Source organism: Somniosus microcephalus, unplaced genomic scaffold, assembly GCF_052327205.1.
Source record: "Somniosus microcephalus isolate GS21.2 unplaced genomic scaffold, FLI_Smic_1.0 unresolved_chr4, whole genome shotgun sequence".
Lineage (NCBI taxonomy): Eukaryota > Metazoa > Chordata > Chondrichthyes > Squaliformes > Somniosidae > Somniosus > Somniosus microcephalus.
In genome coordinates, this window is record NW_028225182.1 from 23,246,184 (window position 1) to 23,267,225 (window position 21,042).

The following is a 21,042-nucleotide window of genomic DNA, read 5'->3' on the forward strand; positions in this document are numbered from 1 at the left end:
GCAAGGTTAAATGTTTAATTGACAGCGGGAGCACGGAACGCTTCATTCACCCTGGTCTGGTACAACGACTCTCTCTAACTATAGTCCCTACTCAGGGCATGATCTCTATGGCCGACAAAACCCAGATATCGACTATTGCGGGTTACTGCGCGGTACGATTGTCCGTTAAAGGCACTGTATATAATAATTTTAAACTGTTAATTATGAAGGATTTATGTGTGAGCGTGATCTTGGGCCTGGATTTTCAGTGCCACCACCAAAGCATCACGCTCAATTTCGGTGGGACCCAGCCGCCCCTCACAGTGTGCGGTCTGGCTACCCTGAAGGTAAAGCCGCCTTCGCTATTCACGAACCTTACCCCTAACTGCCGGCCAATAGCGACCAAAAGCAGAAGGTACAGCTGGGAGGACAGGCGGTTTATTGCGACCAAGGTAGACAGGCTCCTGAGGGAATGCATTATTGAACGCAGCAACAGCCCGTGGCGCGCACAAGTGGTGGTGGTGAGGGGTAGCGAGAAGAAGCGGATGGTGATTGACTATAGTCAAACAGTCAACATCTATACCCAACTAGACGCATACCCGCTACCCCGCATATCCGAGATGGTGAACCAAATTGCCCAATACCGGGTGTTCTCCACTATCGACCTCAAGTCAGCGTACCACCAGCTCCCTATCAGACCAGAGGACCGTTCGTACACCGCCTTCGAGGCAAACGGACGCCTCTACCAGTTCCTCAGAGTCCCCTTTGGGGTGACGAATGGGGTCTCGGTCTTTCAGAGGGAGATGGACCGCATGGTCGATGACCACCACTTGCAGGCAACCTTCCCCTATCTCGACAACGTCACCATCTGCGGCCACAACCAACAGGACCACGACTCAAACCTCGCGAGGTTTCTGAAAACCGCACAAAAACTCAACCTCACTTACAATGAGGACAAGTGCATTTTCAACACCACGCGCCTCTGCATACTAGGCAGCGTGGTGGAGAATGGGGAAATCGGACCAGACCCCGACCGATTGCGCCCCCTACGGGAGCTGCCCCTGCCCAACACTCCCAAAGCCCTGAAAAGGTGCCTGGGGTTATTCTCGTATTATGCCCAATGGGTCCCTAACTACTCCGATAAAGCCCGCCCCCTCTTGAAAGCATCCTCTTTCCCGCTCTCTGCTGAGGCCTATGCTGCCTTCAAAAGCATTAAGCAGGATATTGAGCGGGCCACGCTACAGGCAGTGGACGAGAACACTCCCTTTCAAGTGGAAAGTGATGCGTCTGACTTTGCCTTGGCGGCCACCCTCAACCAGGCGGGGCAGCCCGTAGCTTTCTTCTCGAGGACCCTCCAGGGACCCGAGATCAGACGCTCCTCCGTGGAAAAGGAGGCCCAAGCCATCGTGGAGGCAGTGCGCCACTGGCGGCACTACCTAGCCGGCAAACGCTTCACCCTACTTACCGACCAGCGGTCGGTAGCATTTATGTTCAATAATAAACAGAGGGGGAAGATTAAAAATGATAAGATTCTTAGGTGGCGGATCGAGCTCTCCACCTTCGAGTACGACATCATATACCGGCCAGGGGCCCTTAACGAATCCCCCGACGCCCTCTCACGAGGGATGTGTGCCAACGCCACCGGGGATCGGCTACAGACCCTCCACAATGACCTCTGCCACCCAGGGGTCACACGGCTGTTCCACTTCATAAAGTCCCGCAACTTACCCTACTCGATTGAGGAAGTTCGGTCTCTGACCAGGAACTTGCGCTGAGTGCAAGCCTCGGTTCTACCGCCCTGATAGAGCCCACCTAATCAAAGCTACACAGCCCTTTGAGCGGCTTAGCTTAGATTTCAAGGGCCCCCTCCCGTCCGTCGACCGCACTGTTTACTTCCTGAACATTGTGGACGAATACTCCCGTTTCCCATTCGCCTTCCCCTGCCCAGACATGACCAGCGCCACGGTCATCAAATGCCTCAACAGCCTGTTCGGTATGCCAAGCTATATCCACACGGATAGGGGGGCGTCCTTCATGAGTGAAGAGCTACGCCAGTAAATGCTGTCCAAGGGGATTGCCACGAGCCGTACCACCAGCTACAACCCCCGGGGTAACGGTCAGGTGGAGCGAGAGAACGGGACAGTATGGAGGGCAGTCACCCTAACTCTAAGGACCAAGGGCCTCCCTATCTCCCGCTGGCAGGAAGTCCTCCCAGATGTGCTCCACTCAATACGGTCACTATTGTTTACCGCCACTAATGCCACGCCTCATGAGCTAATGTTTGTGTTTCCCCGGAAATCCACCTCAGGCGTATCCATACCGTCATGGCTCTCCACCCCAGGTCCGGTACTTTTGCGGAAGCATGTGAGGGGCCACAAGATGGACCCTCTCGTGGAGCCAGTGCACCTGCTCCACGCCAACCCACAATATGCGTATGTCCGGCACGCTGACGGACAGGAGGACACTGTGTCCATAAAAGACCTCGCCCCAGCCGGTAACAACAGCAACAAAGACAACAACCACAACAACTATTACCCACCCACTCCACCCACTATTCTTTCATCACCCCCGGAAGAACACCAGCCAATGGTACCCCCACCACCTACTCCTTCAACAACCCCGGTGGCGCCCCCGGCAGAAACCCAGCCGGTCACCTGGGACGCCCAGCCGGCACCCACGGCACCGCAACCGTTACGTCGGTCACAGAGGACTATCACACCCCCGGACAGACTAAATCTGTAGAAGGGGTGAATGTGATGAAATATGTCATTCATCAGACTCTGTATTTAACTACATATATTGTATTGCCTGCTCCTGTGTTTTTACCTTGTATTGTATATAGTGCACCGCCCCCTTTCTCCCCATTGGGTGTGTCGGCTCCTCCCATACCTGGCCCTACTTAAGACAAGCCCAGGCTTGTCTTGCAGCAGAACAGCAGAATGCTAGGTGAAGACACAGGCATCTTTCTTTGCTAATAAAAGCCTAGTTTTATCCAGTTAACTTTGAGCCTTGAAGTTATTGAGGCGCATCAAGTATACCATACAAACTGTGCCATAAACAGACCAGATGACTCAGTGGATTCTGTAGTAAATAATTTCCAGGATGTGTTCAAAGGATTTGGAGTTCTACCATTCACTTACAAGATCCAGCTAAAGGAGGATGCTCAGCCAGTGGTACATGCTCCACGAAGAGTTCCAGCACCCCTGCGTGACCGGCTCAAGAATGAACTGGACAGAATGACCACACTAGGAGTCATCAGGAAAGTCGAAGAGCCAACAGACTGGGTTAACTCCATGGTATGTGTAAAGAAAAAGAACAATGATCTAAGAATATGCATGGATCCAAAGGACTTAAATGCAAACATAAAACGTGAACACTACCAGATTCCCAAGTGAGAAGAAATCACCAGTGAAATGTCAGGTGCCAGATACTTTACACAGCTCGATGCCTCACAAGGATTTTGGCAACTAAAACTGGATGAAGAGAGCACCAAATACTGTACCTTCAACACACCATTTGGCGGGTATTGTTTCCTCAGAATGCCTTTCGGGATAATATCTGCATCTGAAATCTTTCATAGAGCGATGGAACACATAATTGAAGGTCTGGAAGGAGTTCGGGTCTATGTTGATGACATCATCATCTGGGGCTCCACACTGAAAGAACACAATGAGAGACTGACTAAAGTGCTACAGAGCATACGCCGGAATGGACTGAAGCTCAACAAAGCCAAGTGTCAGTTTGGCGTCCAGGAAGTCACTTTCCTAGGAGATAATCTATCTGGTAAAGGAATAGAGCCAGATATGGAAAAAGTAAACGCCATACTCAAAATGCCCCGACCTACTGACAAAAAAGGAGTGCTATGCATCATGGGGATGATAAACTTCATTGGAAAGTTCATTCCTAACTTGTCAGCCAAGACAGCCTGTCTGCGAGACCTGCTACATAAAACAAATGAGTTCGCATGGACAGAAAGACATGAACAAGAGTGAATAAACCTCAAAACAGTGCTGACAACCACACCTGTACTCACCTTCTTTGACCCAACAAAAAGAATCAAAGTGTCAACGGATGCATCAAAAGATGGCCTAGGTGCGGTCTTGCTACAAGCAGAGGGTGAAGATTGGAAGCCTGTTTCCTGTGCCTCCAGGTCTATGACTGATACTGAGTGTCGATATGCCCAGATTGAAAAGGAATGTCTAGGCTTGGTAGTTGGACTAGAAAAGTTTCATGGCTACATATATGGACTTCCCACCTTCACAGTTGAGACAGACCACAGCCCTCTGGTTGCCATCATAAAAAAAAACCTGAATGAGATGTCTCCAAGGATTCAACGACTCATGATGAAGCTGCAAAGATATGACTTTGAACTGATCTACACACCAGGCAAATACATAGTGTTAGCAGATGCACTATCCCGAGCACCCAGAATGAGTCATGTGAGCTCTACTGAAGACGTGGATGTTCATGTGAGTATGGTCACTGCTGCGCTGCCCGTGTCAGACACAAAATCAAAGCAAATAGCAGAAGAACCATAAAAGATACAGTATTACAAACAGTAATAGAGAACATTCATCATGGTTGGCCATCTGTTCTACCCTCCTATTCCTGCACTCACTAGCACGTGGCACCGGGAGAAATCCGGCGATTGCTACCTTTGAGGTCCTGCTTTTTAATCTCTTTCCTAGCTCCCTATAGTCAACCTGCAGGACCTCATCCCTCTTTCTGCCTATGTCATTGGTACCAATATGGACAACAAACCTCCCTGGTACCAGGGAGGCAACATACCATCCTGGAGTCACATCTGCATCCACAGAAACATCTATCTGTTCCCCTAACCAATGAATCCTCGATCATGTTGAGGGGGTGAACAGTTCCTGCAAACTGAAAGCAAGATGAGCCACATTTTCCTCCAGGCAGATCCCATTAACTGCTCGAGGACCTGGAGTCACTTTTGTGAATGATATTAAATACCTGGCTGGTGTGCGGTATCGCTATAGGCTAGTTGTCTCGGAGATCCATTTGTTTCGTTCATCTTTGCGATTGCTCTGTCTTGTAGTTTGAGAGTTGAGTGGGGCTGAGACAAGGACTATTTCCTTGTGTGGAGGGAAAACACTGACACGGACTGGATGGGTCGAATGGCAGGTTTCCATGCTGTAACTTTGATGTATCAATGCCTGGTGTCCTATCTCATGGAGACCAGCGGGTGAATTAAATGAATGCGGCCAGCTTTTCATTGGTCGAAGCTGGGAATGCAATGGGTTTCATGAACTGAATGGTCTTTTTCCATTCTTGATTGTTCCTCATACAAGGATGGGAAATGAATCTTCTCGTGAGCCATGTTTAATTGTTGATCAATTCTCTTTTAAATCAGCCTGTTACCTAGAACCAGTAGTGGAGGGGAAATTGAAAATGTTTCCCTATCCAATGTGTGAGCAGTGGTGGGTGATCGGGTTACTTACTGTTTGGGGCACTCTGCTCCCACTTAATTGCCAACAGACTGATTCAGGACACTGCCCTTTGTGTGATAATAAAACTATACAAGTAAAGAATCTAAAGACATGAACATTTTATTATCTTCAGGTTATACTAGCTCAAGTATTTGAATCAATCTCTCTGTAGGTGATGCTCAGGATCTCCACAATCCCCATAGTTCCAATAAAAGATGAGCGAGAAAGCGGAGACACATACACGTGCAGGAAGGGTCCTCCCTGGTATCAATGTTTCTGTGGAAGAAAGATGTTGTAAAGCAACATGTCTCAAGCAGTTAATGCTATTAAATATTCACAAAGTTGTGACAAGCATTGCCATCACAGATTGTAAACAGGTATCAGTACAATGCATTCAACTCAATCCCACCCTGATTCTCACTTCCTCAAAGTTCAAAGTCTTTGAGCAGATCGCCGATTCATTTTTCTCTGATGATCCCTCGTGTCACTGCCACCAGTTTTCCCTTTGTTATACACACTAAGCACAAATACATTTTCTTTCCCAGCATTTCCTTGTCATGTCAGCTACATGCAATACGTTGATCTAAATTTCCACAAGATCACAGTAGTGGGCACGAGAGGAAGGGACAGGATTATTTGATACTGGTTGAATTGGAAAGTGGTGAATCTGTAAGGATGTTCTTGTGAAGGAGACGACATTGTGATCCGAGGATCATAGACTCCTGGGGACCTGCAACGTGCTTCTGATCAGAAATTCAGCTTGGTGAAGATCCACCACTTCAGCGGAGAGGCTGTGTGTGTGTATAAGAGAAAAATGAGAGACTACTGATAAAGCAAAAGCTCCAACAGATGTGTAATGTTCGAGAAAATTCAAAACGCGCATTAAACATAGTGTTTTGAATTTTGAGGCAAACAGTCTCTAATTATCTCACCTGACTAGTAACCTGTGTTATGTTGACAGTTTGAAAACAGAAACACTCCAATTACTTAAAACTGTCAGACAGAGACACACAGGCCTCAATTTTAAGCACCACCAACAGGCAGGAAATGGGTTAAAATCTGAGACGTGTACCTCCCGGCTCCAACCCGCATGTTACCGTCCTGACAGAGACTCATCGCAGCGACGAGGCTCCCACTGCAGAGAGACGAGAGCCTCATAACCTAACTGGGCAGGTAAGTGGCAAATTAACTTTAACGTAGATAAAGGTGATGCACTTTGGTCGGAAAATACACCTTAGACAATAAGGAACTGAATGGGCTGGAAGAGCAATGGGATCTCGGGATACAGGTGGCAAATCAGTAACTGAGGGTAATGTAGCATAATTTGATGATACAAAGATAGGTGGGAAAACCAATTGTGTGGAGGATGCAAAGAATCTCCAAAGGAATATAGATAGGCTAAGTGAGTAGGCAAAAATCTGGCAGATGGAGTTTAATGTGGGAACATGGAGGTTACCCACTTTGGTAGGAAAAATAAAAAAGCAAAGTATTATTTAAATGGGGAGAGATTACAAAATGTTGAGGTACAGAGGGATCTGGGGGTCCTTGTACATGAATCACAAAAAGTTAGCATGTAGGTACAGCAAGTAATTAGGAAGGTAAATGGAATGTTGGCCTTTATTGCAAAGGGAATGGAGTATAAAAGTAGGGAAGTCCTGCTACAACTGTACAGGGCGTTGGTGAGACCACACCTGGAGTACTGCGTACAGTTTTGGTCACCTTATTTAAGGAGGGATATACTTACATTGGAGGCAGTTCAGAGAAGGTTCACGAGGTTGATTCCTGAGATGAAGGGGTTGTTTTATGAAGAAAGGTTGAGCAGGTTGGGCCGATACTCATTGGGGTTTAGAAGAATGAGAGGTGATCTTATTGAAACATAAGATTCTGAGGGGGCTTGACAGGGTGGATGTATAGAGGATGTTACCCCTCGTGGGGGAATCTAGAACTAGGGGGCATAGTTTTCAGAATAAGGGGGGCACCATTTAAATCGGAAATGAGGAGGAATTTCTTCTCTCAGAGGGTCGTGAATCTTTGGAATTCTCTTCCCCGGAGAGCTGTGGAGGCGGAGTCATTGAATATATTTAAGGTGGAGAGAGACAGATTTTTGAATGATAAGGGAGTCGAGGGTTATGGGGAGCGGGCAGGGAAATGGAGCTGAGGCCAAGATCAGATCAGCCATGATCTTATTGAATGGCGGGGCAGACTCGAGGGGCCGAATGGCCGACTCCTGCTCCTCCGTCTTATGTTCTTATGTTTATTTGTATTTTACCTCACAACGGTATACAAAGATCAAACTGTAGGAACTCTCATCTTGATGCAAGTCTACTGAGTCTTCGAACTTTAGTCCATGACTTCACTATAAATAAAATACATAAGGCATTGTATTAATGTGTGAATAACCTTCACTTTTATCTGAACTACTGACCATCAGAGTCAGAGTTACTGTGACTGTGATAAAGGCTGTTTGATGAGGCACCACATCATTAGCAACTAGACGGAGTAGATTGAGTTTTAGGGATAGTTGATGTGATGGTTTCTTAAACAGGTGTTCCTATTGGAAAATTTGCCAGTGTTAGAGCGATACCCCAAAATGTTACAACATGTGCCCAATGCACAGATTACCAATTAATTCTAATTTGACTTGATCTGTTCCAGTTTGAAATGTGCACCTCGATGTAAGGAGCCCAGTAGAATGAAATGTTTTACAATTTAGGCTAACTATTGGTACACGTGTTTTCCGCTGTGATCTGTATGTGTGTAACAGTGTAGAAGTTGGAGTCTGCGAATAAGTGGCGGAGGGACAGGATCGGTGGTGGAGATGCCAGGGAGAAAGGGAGATTCGCCTGCCTCACTCGGCGTGTCCTGACTATAGGGACAGACTTGATCACCATTGCAGTGTTTGGAGAGTGTCAGTGAGGGATTCTGGGAGACTCCTGATTGAGGCAGCTTTTGTTACTTTGAACTTCCATTGTTGCTATCGAAAGTTCTCCTTGGTATTTTGTTCCAGCTATAGTGGAGTCTAGATTATCCACCAACTCATTAACTACACCTTTGATTATCTACAAGAATTATCGCTGCAATTGTCACTGGCAGAACTTTTGTGGGGAGTCCCACCTTCTTTAATGGACGGAGGTTTAATGATTGGAAGCCCAATGGATAGAGATTCAATAATCGGGGCTCAACGGGCCGGGGGTTTAACGGATGGGGGTTTATGGACCGGGGTTTAACGGACGGGGGTTTAATGGATTGACATTTGATAATGGAGGTTTAATGGATAGAGAATTCATTATGAGGGTTTAACTTTGGATGTATAATGGGTGGAGGTTTACCGATGGAAGTTTAATGGATGAGGAAGCATGTAGGCATCAAATTTGTCACAGCCAAATTTCATGTAAATTTTATATTGGGAAAAATAGGAAGAATGTACAAATTGAACAGAACTCCCAACAACAATTACAACAAAGTAATGAATATATTCAATACAATTTCTCATGATTATAGCAATGGAATCAGCACTTACTGTGCTTCACAAAGATGATAAAAAGTATCCCTACAACAAACACATAAACCACCACTGCAGCCGCGATGGTTCCGAAAATGTGCCTCATGGGAATCTGGCATTCTGTAACTGTAGGTGGAGAATGAATATTGTTTGTGAAATTCAAAAATTCACACTGTTAATTCTTCTGATAAAATTCAGTCTCAGTTTAAATAATTAAAACTATAAAAAGGAAATATATTGGGTAATTAACAAATATATTGCCCCTTAGACATGCTTCATTGTGTGCCGGTTGGTCAATACAGCCCGAATGGGTTTGCACGTAATTTACACGCTGCATGGTGTGCAGTGTGGGACTTTAACTGATGACAACTGATTATCATAGAAAGCACTCACTGTAGAAACATGATATCTTTGTATGGTTCATTCTAAAACACCAGAAGTAACAGCCTGTGCACATCAACCAGGTTAATTCTGAAAGACCAAAACATGCAGCATGATTGGAGTGTAGAGGAGCTAAGGATCCATGGGCCACATCAATGGCCATCGTCTTGTTTCCCCCAGACTCTGATGAGTAATGTGAATTACCTCCCATTGCTCCACCCAAAGTACACACAAAGGTTAATTACAGTCAAAGGAGAAAATCATTGGAGGGAGTCGAAAGTCAATCCTTGAATGATAACTAGAGGGCAGTACACACAAAGGCTACTTACAGTTTATCGCATGGCTAGTCACATGCTGGTGGGGGGTGGAACCAGGAAAGATCACGGGTTTTGGGTGGGGGGGGGGGGGGGGCGCGGTGGAATTAGCAATCGGGAGGGGAGGAGGGACTGATACCTGGGATGGCAGGAATGACGTATGCGGAGAGATTGGGTCGATTGGGCTTATACTCGCTGGAGTTTAGAAGAATGAGAGGGGATCACATTGAAACTTATAAAATTCTAACAGGACTAGACAGACTAGATGCAGGAAGGATGTTCCCGATGGCAGGGGAGTCCAGAACCAGGGGTCACAGTCTAAGGATAAGGGGTAAGCCATTTAGGACAGAGATGAGGAGGAATTTCTTCACCCAGAGAGTGGTGAACCCTGTGGAATTCTCTACCACAGAAGGCAGTTGAGGCCAATTCATTAAATATATTCAAGAAGTAGTTAGATATATTTGTTAAGGCTAAAGGGATCAAGGGATATGGGGAGAAGGCAGGAACAGGGTACTGAATTTGGATGATCAGCCATGATCTCATTGAATGGCGGAGCGGGCTCGAGGGGCCGAATGGCCTACTCCTGCTCCTATCTTCTATGTTTCTATGGGGTGAGGGGGGAGACTGGGAAAGATCACAGCCAGGTGGTGGGGGGCGGGGGGGAGGGGGGAAAACCAGCAATCGGGAGGGAGGGGGGAACCGGAAAGATCGCAGTTTGGTGATTGGGCGGGTGGGGGGAGGTTGGCTGATTGCGGCTGAAGATTTGCTTGAGGGGCTGGGGGAGGGCCAGGTGTGCGGTGGTGAGCTCTCCTGCTGCTCCTGGCCCACAAGAAGTGCCATGAAGGCACTTACCTGCTGCATCCGCTGCTCCCATCTCCCTTCAGCTGCCAGGTTTCCCCGAGCCCGGGAAACACGGCCAGCCAGCATTAAATTTAAATGGCTGCCAAAATATGTAAATAGGAATGGAGCCTCATTTCCATATTATAATGAGGGACCCGCCTCTCCAGAGCGGGTTACTCCAAACCCCCACCCCCCTACCGTTAAAACAGAAGCAGGGCAGCTCGAAGCGGGTTTCACATATTTGCCCATTTAACCCCACCCTTTCCCGTCCGTCGTGGGGGGGTTAAAATTCCCCGCACTATTTCCTCTGGTGGAGGCAGTCCAGAACATGGCGGCAGAATCTTCAAATTAAAGCCAGGCCATTTAGGAGCGATGTCAGGAAGCACTTCTTCACACAAAGGGTGGTGGAAATCTGGAACTCTCCTATAAAGCTATAGATGCTGGACAATGACTGAGATCGATCGATATTTGTTGAGTACAAGTATCGAGGGATCTGGCGCAAAGGCGAGTAAATGGATTTCAGGTACAGATCACCCATGACCTAATTGAATGGCGGAATAGGATCGAGGTGGCTGAATGGCCTCCTTCTGTTCCTACGCTTCCCCTATGACGTGGCTCATGACACCCCTCTGCAGGCTCACTACAACCTGAGCAACAGTTATAATTAAAGCCAGGGAACCACCAAGGTCATTGTTAAGCAAACCACCAGGATGTTGAAGTAGAGGTCCAACCTTGCATTACAGTGAAGTCTGCATTTGGCGAAGGCACAGCAAGAGTGTTCCTCATTGAAGGAAGACCACCTGGGGGAAGATGAGCAAGCAGCAGAAGATGGAGGGCCACCTCAATGCCTTGCAGCAGGAAATGTGAAGGGTGATCTGCTCACTTCCCCTCCCCTCAAACCTTACATGGAGTTCCTCCGCATCAACAGTCATTGCTTCTTCTTTCACCACTCCCCAGATGCAATGTTATGCAGAAAAGTGGGAAGTGATACATTTGGTAGGAAGAATGAGGAATTTCTTCACTCAGAGGGTGGTGAACCTGTGGAATTCTCTACCACAGAAGGCTGTGGAGGCCAAGTCACTGAATATATTTAAGAAGGAGATAGATAGATTTCTAGACACAAAAGGCATCAAGGGGTATGGGGAGTGAGCGGGAATATGGTATTGAGTTAGAGGATCAGCCATGATCATATTGAATGGCGGAGCAGGCTCGAACGGTCGAATGGCCTACTCCTGCTCCTATTTATCTTTGTTTCTATGAAGAGGTGTGGGGTGGTGAGCTCTCCCGCTGGGTCAAAATCCTGGAACTCCCTCCCTAACAGCACTGTGGGAGTACTTTCACCACACGGACTGCAGCGGTTCAAGAGGGCAGCTCACCACCACCTTCTCAAGGGCAACTAGGGATGGGCAATAAATGCTGGCCTTGCCAGCAACGCCCAGATAATGAAGCAGTCCATGCCCGCATGCAACAAGACCTGGACAACGTTCAGGCTTGGGCTGATAAGTGGCAGGTAACATTCGCGCCACAGAAGTGCCAGGCAATAACCATCTCCAACAAGCGAGAGTCTAACCACCGCCCCTTGACATTCAATGGCATTACCATTGCCGAATCATCCTGGGGGTCACCTCTGACCAGAAACTTAACTGGACCAGCCACATAAATACTGTGGCAACAAGAGCAGGTCAGAGGCTGGGTATTCTGCGGCGAGTGCCTAACCTCCTGACTCCCCAAAGCCTTTCCACCATCTACAAGGCACAAGTAAGGTGTGTGATGCAATACTCTCCACTTGACTGGATGAGTGCAGCTCCAACAACAGACAAGAAGCTCGACACCATCCAGGACAAAGCAACCTGTTTGATTGGCACCCCATCCACCACCTTAAACATTTTCTCCCTCCACCACCGGCGTACAGTGGGTGTAGTGTGTACCATCTACAAGACTCACTGCAGCAACTTGCCAAGGCTTCTTCGGCAGCACCTCCCAAACCCGCGACCTCTTCCACCTAGAAGGACAAGGGCAGCAGGTGCATGGGAACACCGCCACCTCCAAGTTCTCCTCCAAGTTACACACACCATCCTGACTTGGAAGTATATCGCCGATCCTTCATCGTCGCTGGGTCAAAATCCTGGAACTCCCTCCCTAACAGCACTGTGGGAGTACCTTCACCACACGGACTGCAGCGGTTCAAGAAGGTGGCTCACCACCACCTTCTCAAGGGCAACTAGGGATGGGCAATAAATGCTGGCATTGCCAGTGACGCCCACATCCCATAAATGAGTAAAACAAACTAAATGGTACAATTTTAAAGGGGTTGCAGGAACAGAGAGACCTGGGGTGGTGGTGTATGTACATAAATCTTTGTGAGTGACAGGACAAGTTGAGAAGGTGGTTAAAAAAGGCAGACAGGGTCATTGGCTTTATTAATAGAGGAATAGAGGACAAAAACAAGGAAGTTATAAAACACTGGGTCGGCCCCAGCTGGAGGATTGTGTGCAATTCTAGGCATAATATTTTAGGAAGGATGTCAAGTCCTTGTAAAGGGTGCAGAGGAGATTTATCAGAATGGCACCAGGGATGAGAGACTTCAGTTCTGTGGAGAGGCTGGAGAAGCTGGAATTGTTCTCCTTAGAGCAGAGAAGGTCAAGTGGAGATTTGATAGAGGTGTTCAAAATGATGAGGGGTTTTGATGGGGTGGAACTGTTTCCAGTGGCGGGGGGGGGGGGGGGTGCCCGGTAATAAGAGGACTCAGAGAAAAGATCATTGGAACATATCTGGGGGTAAATGGGAAAGTCTTTACACAGTGAGTTGTGATCTGAAATGCACTGCTTGAAAGTGTGGTGGAAGCAGATTCAATAGTAACTTTCAAAAAAGAATTGGATAAATACTTAAAGGGGAGAACATTGCAGGGAAAGAGCAGGGGGGTGGGACTAATTGAATAGCTCTACCAAAGAGCCAGCAAAGGCACAATGGACTGAATGACCTCCTTCTGTGTTGCATTATTCGCAGAATCATAGAAAGGTTCCAGCACGGAAGGCGGCCCTTTGGCCCATCGAGCCCGTGCTGACTCTCAGCTAGTGCCACTTCCCTGGAGCCCTGCAAATTTTTTTTCCTTCAGATAATTATCCAACTCCCTTTTAAAAGATAAGATTGAGTCTGCCCCCACCACCCTCTCAGGCGGTGCATTCCAGATCTTAACCACTCACTGCGTAAAAAGGTTTTTCCTCATGTCGCCTTTGGTTCCTCTGCCAATCACCTTAAATCTGTGTCCTCTGGTTCTCGACGTTTCTGCCAATGGGAACAGTTTCTCTCAATCTACTCTGTCCAGACCCCTCATGATTTTGAACTCTTCTATCAAATCTCATCTCAACCATCTCTGCTCCAAGGAGAGCAACCCCAGCTTCTCCAGTCTATCCACGTAACTGAAGTCCCTCATGCCTGGAATCATTCTCGTAAATCTTTTCTGCACCTTCTCTAAGGCCTTCACATCCTTCCTAAAGTGTGGTGCCCAGAATTGGACACAATACTCCAGTTGAAGCCGAACCAGTGTTTTATACAGGTTCATCATCATTTTCACACTTTTGTACTCTGTACCTCTATTTAGGAGGCCCAGGATCCCGTAAGCCTTTTTAACTGCTTTCTCAACCTGCCCTGCCACCTTCAACGATTTGTGCACACATACCCCCAGGTCTCTGTTCGTGCACCCTCTTCAGGATTGTACCCTTTCGTTTAGATGTCCTCTCCTCATTCTTTCTACCAAGATGTATCACTTCACTCTTTTCTGTGTTAAATTTCATCTGCCACGTGTCCGCCCATTCCGCCAGGCTGTCTGTGTCTTCCTGAAGTCTAGCACTCTCCTCCTCACTGTTCACTATACTTCCAAGTTTTGTCTCATCTGCAAATTTTAAAACTGTGCCCTGTACACCCACGTCCAAGTCATTAATGTATATCAAGTAAAGCAGTGGTCCTAGAACCGACCCCTGGGGAACACCACGGTATACCTTCCTCCAGTCCAGAAAACAACCGTTCACCACTACTCTCTGTTTCCTGTCACTTAGCCAATTTCATATCCATGCTGCCACTGTCCCTTTTATTCCATGGGCTTCAACTTTGCCGGCAAGCCTATTATGTGGCACTTTGTCGAACGCCTTTTGGAAATCCATGTACACTATGTCAACTGCATTACCCTCATCCACCCTAACCCTAACCTCCTCTATATTAGGATTGAAGTCCCCCAGTATCACTACTCTATCGTTCTTGCACCTCGCTGTAATTTCTCGGCAAACTTGCTCCTCCATATCTTTCCCGCTATTTGGTGGTCTATAGAATACACCTAGCAGTGTAATGGCACCTCGATTGTTTCTTAACTCTAGCCATATAGATTCTGTCCTTGACCCCTCCAGGACATCCTCCCTCTCCAGCACTAACATTCTCCTTAACCACCACCTCCTTGATATACCTATCAATTCATCCAATGAAAAGCGACGAGTTAAGAAAGTAACTATAGGTTTTTATTGGTTAAATAACAGAGCCCACCCTCGTGGGTGATCGGATCCAACAAGGAGGAATACCAGCCAGTCGACCACCTTTATACCTGGGCAGGTAGGTGGAGCCATGGGGCGGAGTCAGCAGTGGTCAGCCCAGGTATAACAGCGTGACAAGAGGCGACCTCATGTAGTGATACAACAGTGTAACAGTGATAACCATAGTGTAACGATATAACAGTGGAAAACATAGTGTAATGATAAAAGTGGTTTACCACATTCACCCCTTGTTTAGATTTGAGTCCGGCGGGGTGAAGTGTATTACCAGTTCGGGTATGTCAGTCTGTCCGGAGGCCTCGTAAGCCTTTCCGATCGTCGCAGCAGCGGCGGCGGTGTTGCAGTATTTGATGTTGTTGCTGGTGTCTGCGTGGTCGGCGAAGGCTCGTGGGGTTCCGGCATGCCCTCTACCTGGGCTGGATTAGGGGGGGTGGTGGGGGGGGGGGGGTAGCGGTGGTGTCTCAGGAATGCCCGAGGGTGCGAGGTCTCGTAAAGAGACTGTGTCCTCCCGCCCGTCTGGGTACGCCACATAGGCGTACTGGGGGTTGGCGTGCAGGAGGTCCACCCTCTCGACCAGGGGGTCCGTTTTATGGGCCCTCACGTGCTTTCGCAGCAAGACGGGCCCCGGAGGTCAGCCAGATTGGTAGCGTGGTTCCCGTAGTCGACTTCCTGGGGAAGACAAACATTCGTTCATGGGGGGTGGCGTTAATGGCAGTGCAAAGCAGTGACCGGATGGAATGCAGCGCTGCCGGGAGGACTTCCTGCCAGCGAGAGGTTGGGAGGCCCTTAGACTTTAAGGCTAAGAGGACGGCCTTCCATACAGTCGCATTCTCTCTTTCCACCTGGCCGTTCCCTCGGGGGTTGTAGCTGGTGGTCCTGCTTGCAGCAATACCTCTCGCTAGTAGGAACTGGCGAAGTTCCTCGCTCATGAAGGAGGAGCCCCGGTCGCTATGTATATAGTTTGGGAACCCGAACAAGGCGAAGAGGTCGTTCAGGCATTTGATGACCGTGGTACTGGTCATGTCTGGGCAGGGGAAGGCAAAGGGGAAACGGGAGTACTCATCAATAATGTTGAGGAAGTATACATTACGGTCAGAGGACGGGAGGGGCCCCTTAAAATCGATGCTCAAGCGCTCGAAGGGGCGGGTGGCCTTGATCAGGCTTGCTCTGTCCGGCCTAAAGAAATGCGGTTTGCATTCGGCACAGGTTTGGCAGTTCCTGGTCATGGTCCTGACCTCCTCGATGGAGTAGGGCAGGTTGCGGGCCTTAATGAAGTGGTAAAGTCTGGTGACCCCGGGGTGGCAGAGGTCGTTGTGGAGGGTCTGCAGTCTATCACTTTGCACGCTGGCGCATGTACTTCGTGATAGAGCATCTGGGGGTTCGTTCAGTTTACCAGGCCGGTACAAGATATCATAATCATAGGTGGAGAGCTCGATTCTCCACCTCAAGATCTTGTCGTTCTTGATTTTGCCCCTCAGCTTGTTATTAAACATAAAAGCGACCGAACGCTGGTCGGTGAGGAGGGTAAATCGTTTGCCTGCCAGGTAATGCCTCCAGCGTCGTACTGCCTCCACGATCGCCTGGGCCTCCTTCACGACCGAAGAGTGTCGGATCTCGGGGCCCTGGAGGGTCCTTGAGAAGAAGGCCACTGGTCTCCCCTCCTGGTTAAGGGTTGCGGCCAGGGCGAAGTCGGATGCATCGCTCTCCACTTGGAAAGGGATAGACTCATCCACCGCGTGCATTGTGGCCTTAGCAATGTCTCCCTTAATGAGGGAGAAGGCTGCGCACGCTTCTGCCGTCGGGGGGAAGGAGGTGGACTTCATGAGGGGTCTGGCTTTGTCCGCATAATTGGGCACCCATTGGGCATAGTAGGCGAAGAGCCCCAGGGTTCTCCTCAGCGCCTTTGGACAGTGGGGGAGGGGAAGCTCCATGAGGGGGCGCATTCTTTCGGGGTCGGGGCCGATGACTCCGTTCTCTACTACGCAGCCGAGGATGGCAAGGCGCGAGGTGTTAAACACACATTTCTCCTTATTGTAGGTGAGGTTCAGCCGCTGGGCCGTACGGAGGAACCTCTCCAGATTAGCATCGTGGTCCTGCTGGTCGCGGCCGCAGATGGTGACGTTATCTAGATAGGGGAACGTGGCTTGCAGCCCGTTCTGGTCAACCATCCGGTCCATCTCCCTTTGGAAGACAGAAACCCCGTTGGTGACGCCGAAGGGAACCCTCAGGAAGTGGTAGAGGCGGCCATTCGCCTCGAAGGCGGTATACTGGCGGTCCTCAGGGCGGATAGGGAGTTGGTGATAGGCCAACTTAAGGTCGATGGTAGAGAATACGCGGTACTGTGCAATCTGGTTGACCATATCAGATATGCGGGGAAGGGGGTATGCGTCCAGCTGGGTGTACCGGTTTATGGTTTGGCTGTAGTCGATGACTAGGCGGTTTTTATCGCCGGTCTTGACGACTACGACCTGAGCGCGCCAGGGGCTGTTGCTCCTCTCGATGATGCCCTCCTTCAGGAGGCGCTGCACTTCAGAGCTAATAAAAGCTCTGTCCCCGGCGCTGTACCGCCTGCTCTTGGTGGCGACGGGTTTACAGTCGCGGGTGAGGCTGGCGAACAGGGAGGGAGGCGGGACCCTGAGGGTGGATAGGCCGCAGGTGGTACGCGGTGGGCGGTTTAAAGGCTGCTGGTTGTCGACTGTGAGTGGGGGGAGGGGTCCACCGTATGCTAGAGTGACACTTTGAAGGTGGGATTGGAAATCCAGCCCTAGTAGGACGGCAGCGTAGAGTTGGGGCAGGACGAGAAGTTTAAAATTTTTATACTCCGTGCCCCTAACCGACAGGGTCACAACACAGTAGCCGCTGATGTCTGTAGAGTGGGACCTAGACGCCATCGAGACCCGGTTGCGCGTTGGCCGGACAGTGAGGGAGTAGTGGCTCACCGTGTCTGGATGGATGAAGCTCTCCGTGCTTCCGCTGTCGAACAGGCAGGTCGTGGCGTGGCCGTTTACTTCGATGTCCATCATGGACTTGGACAGGTGATGCGGGCGAGCTTGGTCCAGTGTGACGGAGGCTAGTGTATGGCTGAGCGAGCTGCTGTAGTCTGCGGGTGAGGCGGTGGTCGGGTCTGGAGGCGAGGTGGCGGTCGAGTGTGGTGGGTAAAATGGCGGCGCCCACGGGGTGGAGTGAAATGGCGGAGAAGATGGCTGCCCCCACAACTCACATGTGGCACTGCTGGTGTCGGTGGCCTTGATCAAAGATGGCCGCCCCCACGACTCACACGAGGGGATACTGGCATCTGTGGCCTTGATGAAAGATGGCCGCCCCCACAGCTCGCATGAGGCACTGCTGGTGTCTGTGGCTCTCCCTCTGCAGGCCTTAGCGAAGTGGCCTTTCTTCTGGCAACTGGAGCAAGTCGCGTTTCTCGCAGGGCAGCGCGTCCTCGGGTGTTTCGCCTGGCCACAGAAGAAGCAGCCGGCGGCCCGATCGCGGGGCTCCGATGTCGCAGCCGGTACCGGGGGTGGCGGTCCCGAGCGGGTCCGGGACGCCGACGCTGAGGTAGGTCCCAGGGGTGGCGCTGCGAGGGGTATTGCGGTCGGGGTCGGTCCCGAGTCCCAGGGTCGCGAATTACAGTACCTGGAGTACGCCTCGAGGTCCCGATGGGCCACTTCTAGGGAGCGAGCGAGGGCTGCAGCTGTGTTCAGGTCGAGGTCCTTTGCTTCAAGCAGTCTTTGCCGTGAGTAGTCGGACCGCAGGCCTTTCACGAAGGCATCGCGGATATTATCTTCAGTATTTTCTGCCGCCGTTACCGCTTTAAAGTCACAGTCCCTGCCGAGTGTTTGTAGCGCCCGTAAAAATTCATCTACAGACTCTCCTGGCTGTTGTGGGCGGGATCTTAGGAGATGTCTGGCATACATGGAATTTACCGGGCTCTGGTACTGTTGTTTCAGCAGGTTGATGGCGGCCTCGTATGTAGTAAGGTCCCGGATGAGTGCGAATACTTTAAGGCTCACTTGGGCGGTCAGACCTCTTAGCTTGGATCTCTGAGGCATGCCGGATTCTCCCAGGTAGGATTCGAAACAGCTCAGCCAGTGTTCGAAGTCGAGGGCTGAGTTTGCTGCCTGTGGGTTTAGATCCAGGTACGGTGGTCGGAGGGCTCGCAGCCAGGCCGGCTGCTGTGGCTGTTGTAGCTGGGCGTCTGACTGGTCGTTTGGCTGCTCCGTTGACTGGTCGTTTGGCTGCTCAAGTAACGACATTTTAAAATTTAGCCAATAAAATTGATATACCTATCAATTCATCCAATGAAAAGCGACGAGTTAAGAAAGTAACTATAGGTTTTTATTGGCTAAATAACAGAGCCCACCCTCGTGGGTGATCGGATCCAACAAGGAGGAATACCAGCCAGTCGACCACCTTTATACCTGGGCAGGTAGGTGGAGCCATGGGCGGAGTCAGCAGTGGTCAGCCCAGGTATAACAGCGTGACAAGAGGCGACCTCGTATAGTGATACAACAGTGTGAACAGTGATAACCATAGTGTAACGATATAACAGTGGAAAACATAGTGTAACGATAGTGAACGATAAAAGTGGTTTACCACAGTCCTATCTTTCCTTCCCTATCTTTCCTGAACACCTTATAACCAGGAATATTTAATACCCAATCCTGTCCTTTTTTGAGCCAGGTCTCCGTTATTGCCACACCATATTCCCATGTGGCTATTTGTGCCTGCCGCTCACTGACCTTGTTTACTACGCTTTGTGTTCACATACATACCCTGTAAACCCATCTTAGACCACCCTGTGTTCTCTTTTAGTCTGACCCCATCTAATAACTTACTATTTCTTACTTTAGTGCTCTCTGTCTCCCCCATTCCTTTGAACACTTTATTTCCCCTTTCTAATGTTACATCCTGGTGCCCACCCCCTGCCAAATTAGTTTAAACCCTCCCCAACAGCACCAGCAAACCTCCCTGCGAGGAGATTGGTTCCGGCCCTGTTGAGGTGAAACCCGTCCGGCCTGTGCAGGTCCCACCTTCCCCAGAACTGGTCCCAATGCCCCAGGAATCTGAAGCCCTCCCTCCTGCACCACCCCTCTGGCCACACATTCATCTGCTCTATCCTCCTATTTCTATACTCACTTGCACCTGGCACCGGGAGTAATCCAGAGTTTACTACCTTTGAGGTCCTGCTTTTTAACCTTTTTCATAGCTCCCTAAAATCTGCCTGCAGGACCTCATCCCTCTTTCTACCTATGTTGTTGGTACCGATATGGACCACGACCTCTGGCTGTTACCCTCCCCCCTCAGAATGTTGTGGTGTCTATGAATGAGGAAGGCGAGGTGATGAATGTAATGGGAAGAGTGTGTAATGTGAAATGAGGAAGGAGTGGGGGGCAGAGTTGGTGGCTGTGCGGCGAGGGAAAGGCATTAGTATATGGTGAGGAAAAGAGAAGAGGTGAGTATGTTTGGAATGAGAAGGACAGGTGTTGCTGTGTATGTTGAAGGATGTGATGGAGGATAGGGAATTGTTGAACGTGGTGTGGGAGGCGCTGAAATGAGTGCTTTCAGGAGCTGCTAAGAGAGCTGAAGAGATGACTGGGTGTACTCGGCCTTCCGGCTACTGTGAGCTCATTGAACCTCTTTCTACACTAAAGCCACGTCCTTTTTGTTAATTCAATCATGGGGATGTGAGCAATGCTCCCTGTAATTTCTTTTGTGTGCGTGACCCATTCACAGGTTGGTGCATGTGTAAACTTTAACACAGGAATAGCTGGTCCTGGGCTGTGCAGGGCCTGCAGAGAACTGTGCAGCTGATAGGGAACGTTGGATGTGAGCATATCGAGCAATTTATTGCTCATCCCTTGTGGCCTGTGAGGTGGCGGCGCTGGGCCTCCTTCGTGAACCACGACTGTCTGTGTGGTGAAGGTGCTCCCACAGTGCTGTTAGTTCCAATATATTGACCCAGTGACGATGAAGGAACAGCGACATATTTCCAAGTCAGGATGGTGTGTGACTTGGAGGTGATGGTGCTCCCGTGCACC

The 21,042-nt window shown here is 49.5% G+C and overlaps 1 protein-coding gene across 3 annotated transcripts in view; it reads right to left on the reverse strand.

Annotated features, from left to right (window-relative positions):
* Positions 1–5,533: 5,533 nt before the first annotated feature.
* Positions 5,534–21,042, reverse strand: part of LOC147090036 (uncharacterized) — a 33,593-nt gene continuing 18,084 nt past the window's right edge. For 2 of the 3 annotated variants that reach the window (XM_085977217.1, XM_085977214.1), the window contains 2 exons: positions 8,950–9,057; positions 5,534–5,705 (listed from right to left, as the gene is read on the reverse strand). In XM_085977217.1, coding sequence (XP_085833343.1) covers positions 5,587–5,705; positions 8,950–9,057 — 227 coding nt within the window. In that variant the 3' untranslated portion in view covers positions 5,534–5,586. Of the gene's footprint in view, positions 5,706–7,698; positions 7,786–8,949; positions 9,058–21,042 lie in introns of all 3 variants that reach the window. The other variant, XM_085977215.1, reaches the window with a different exon arrangement.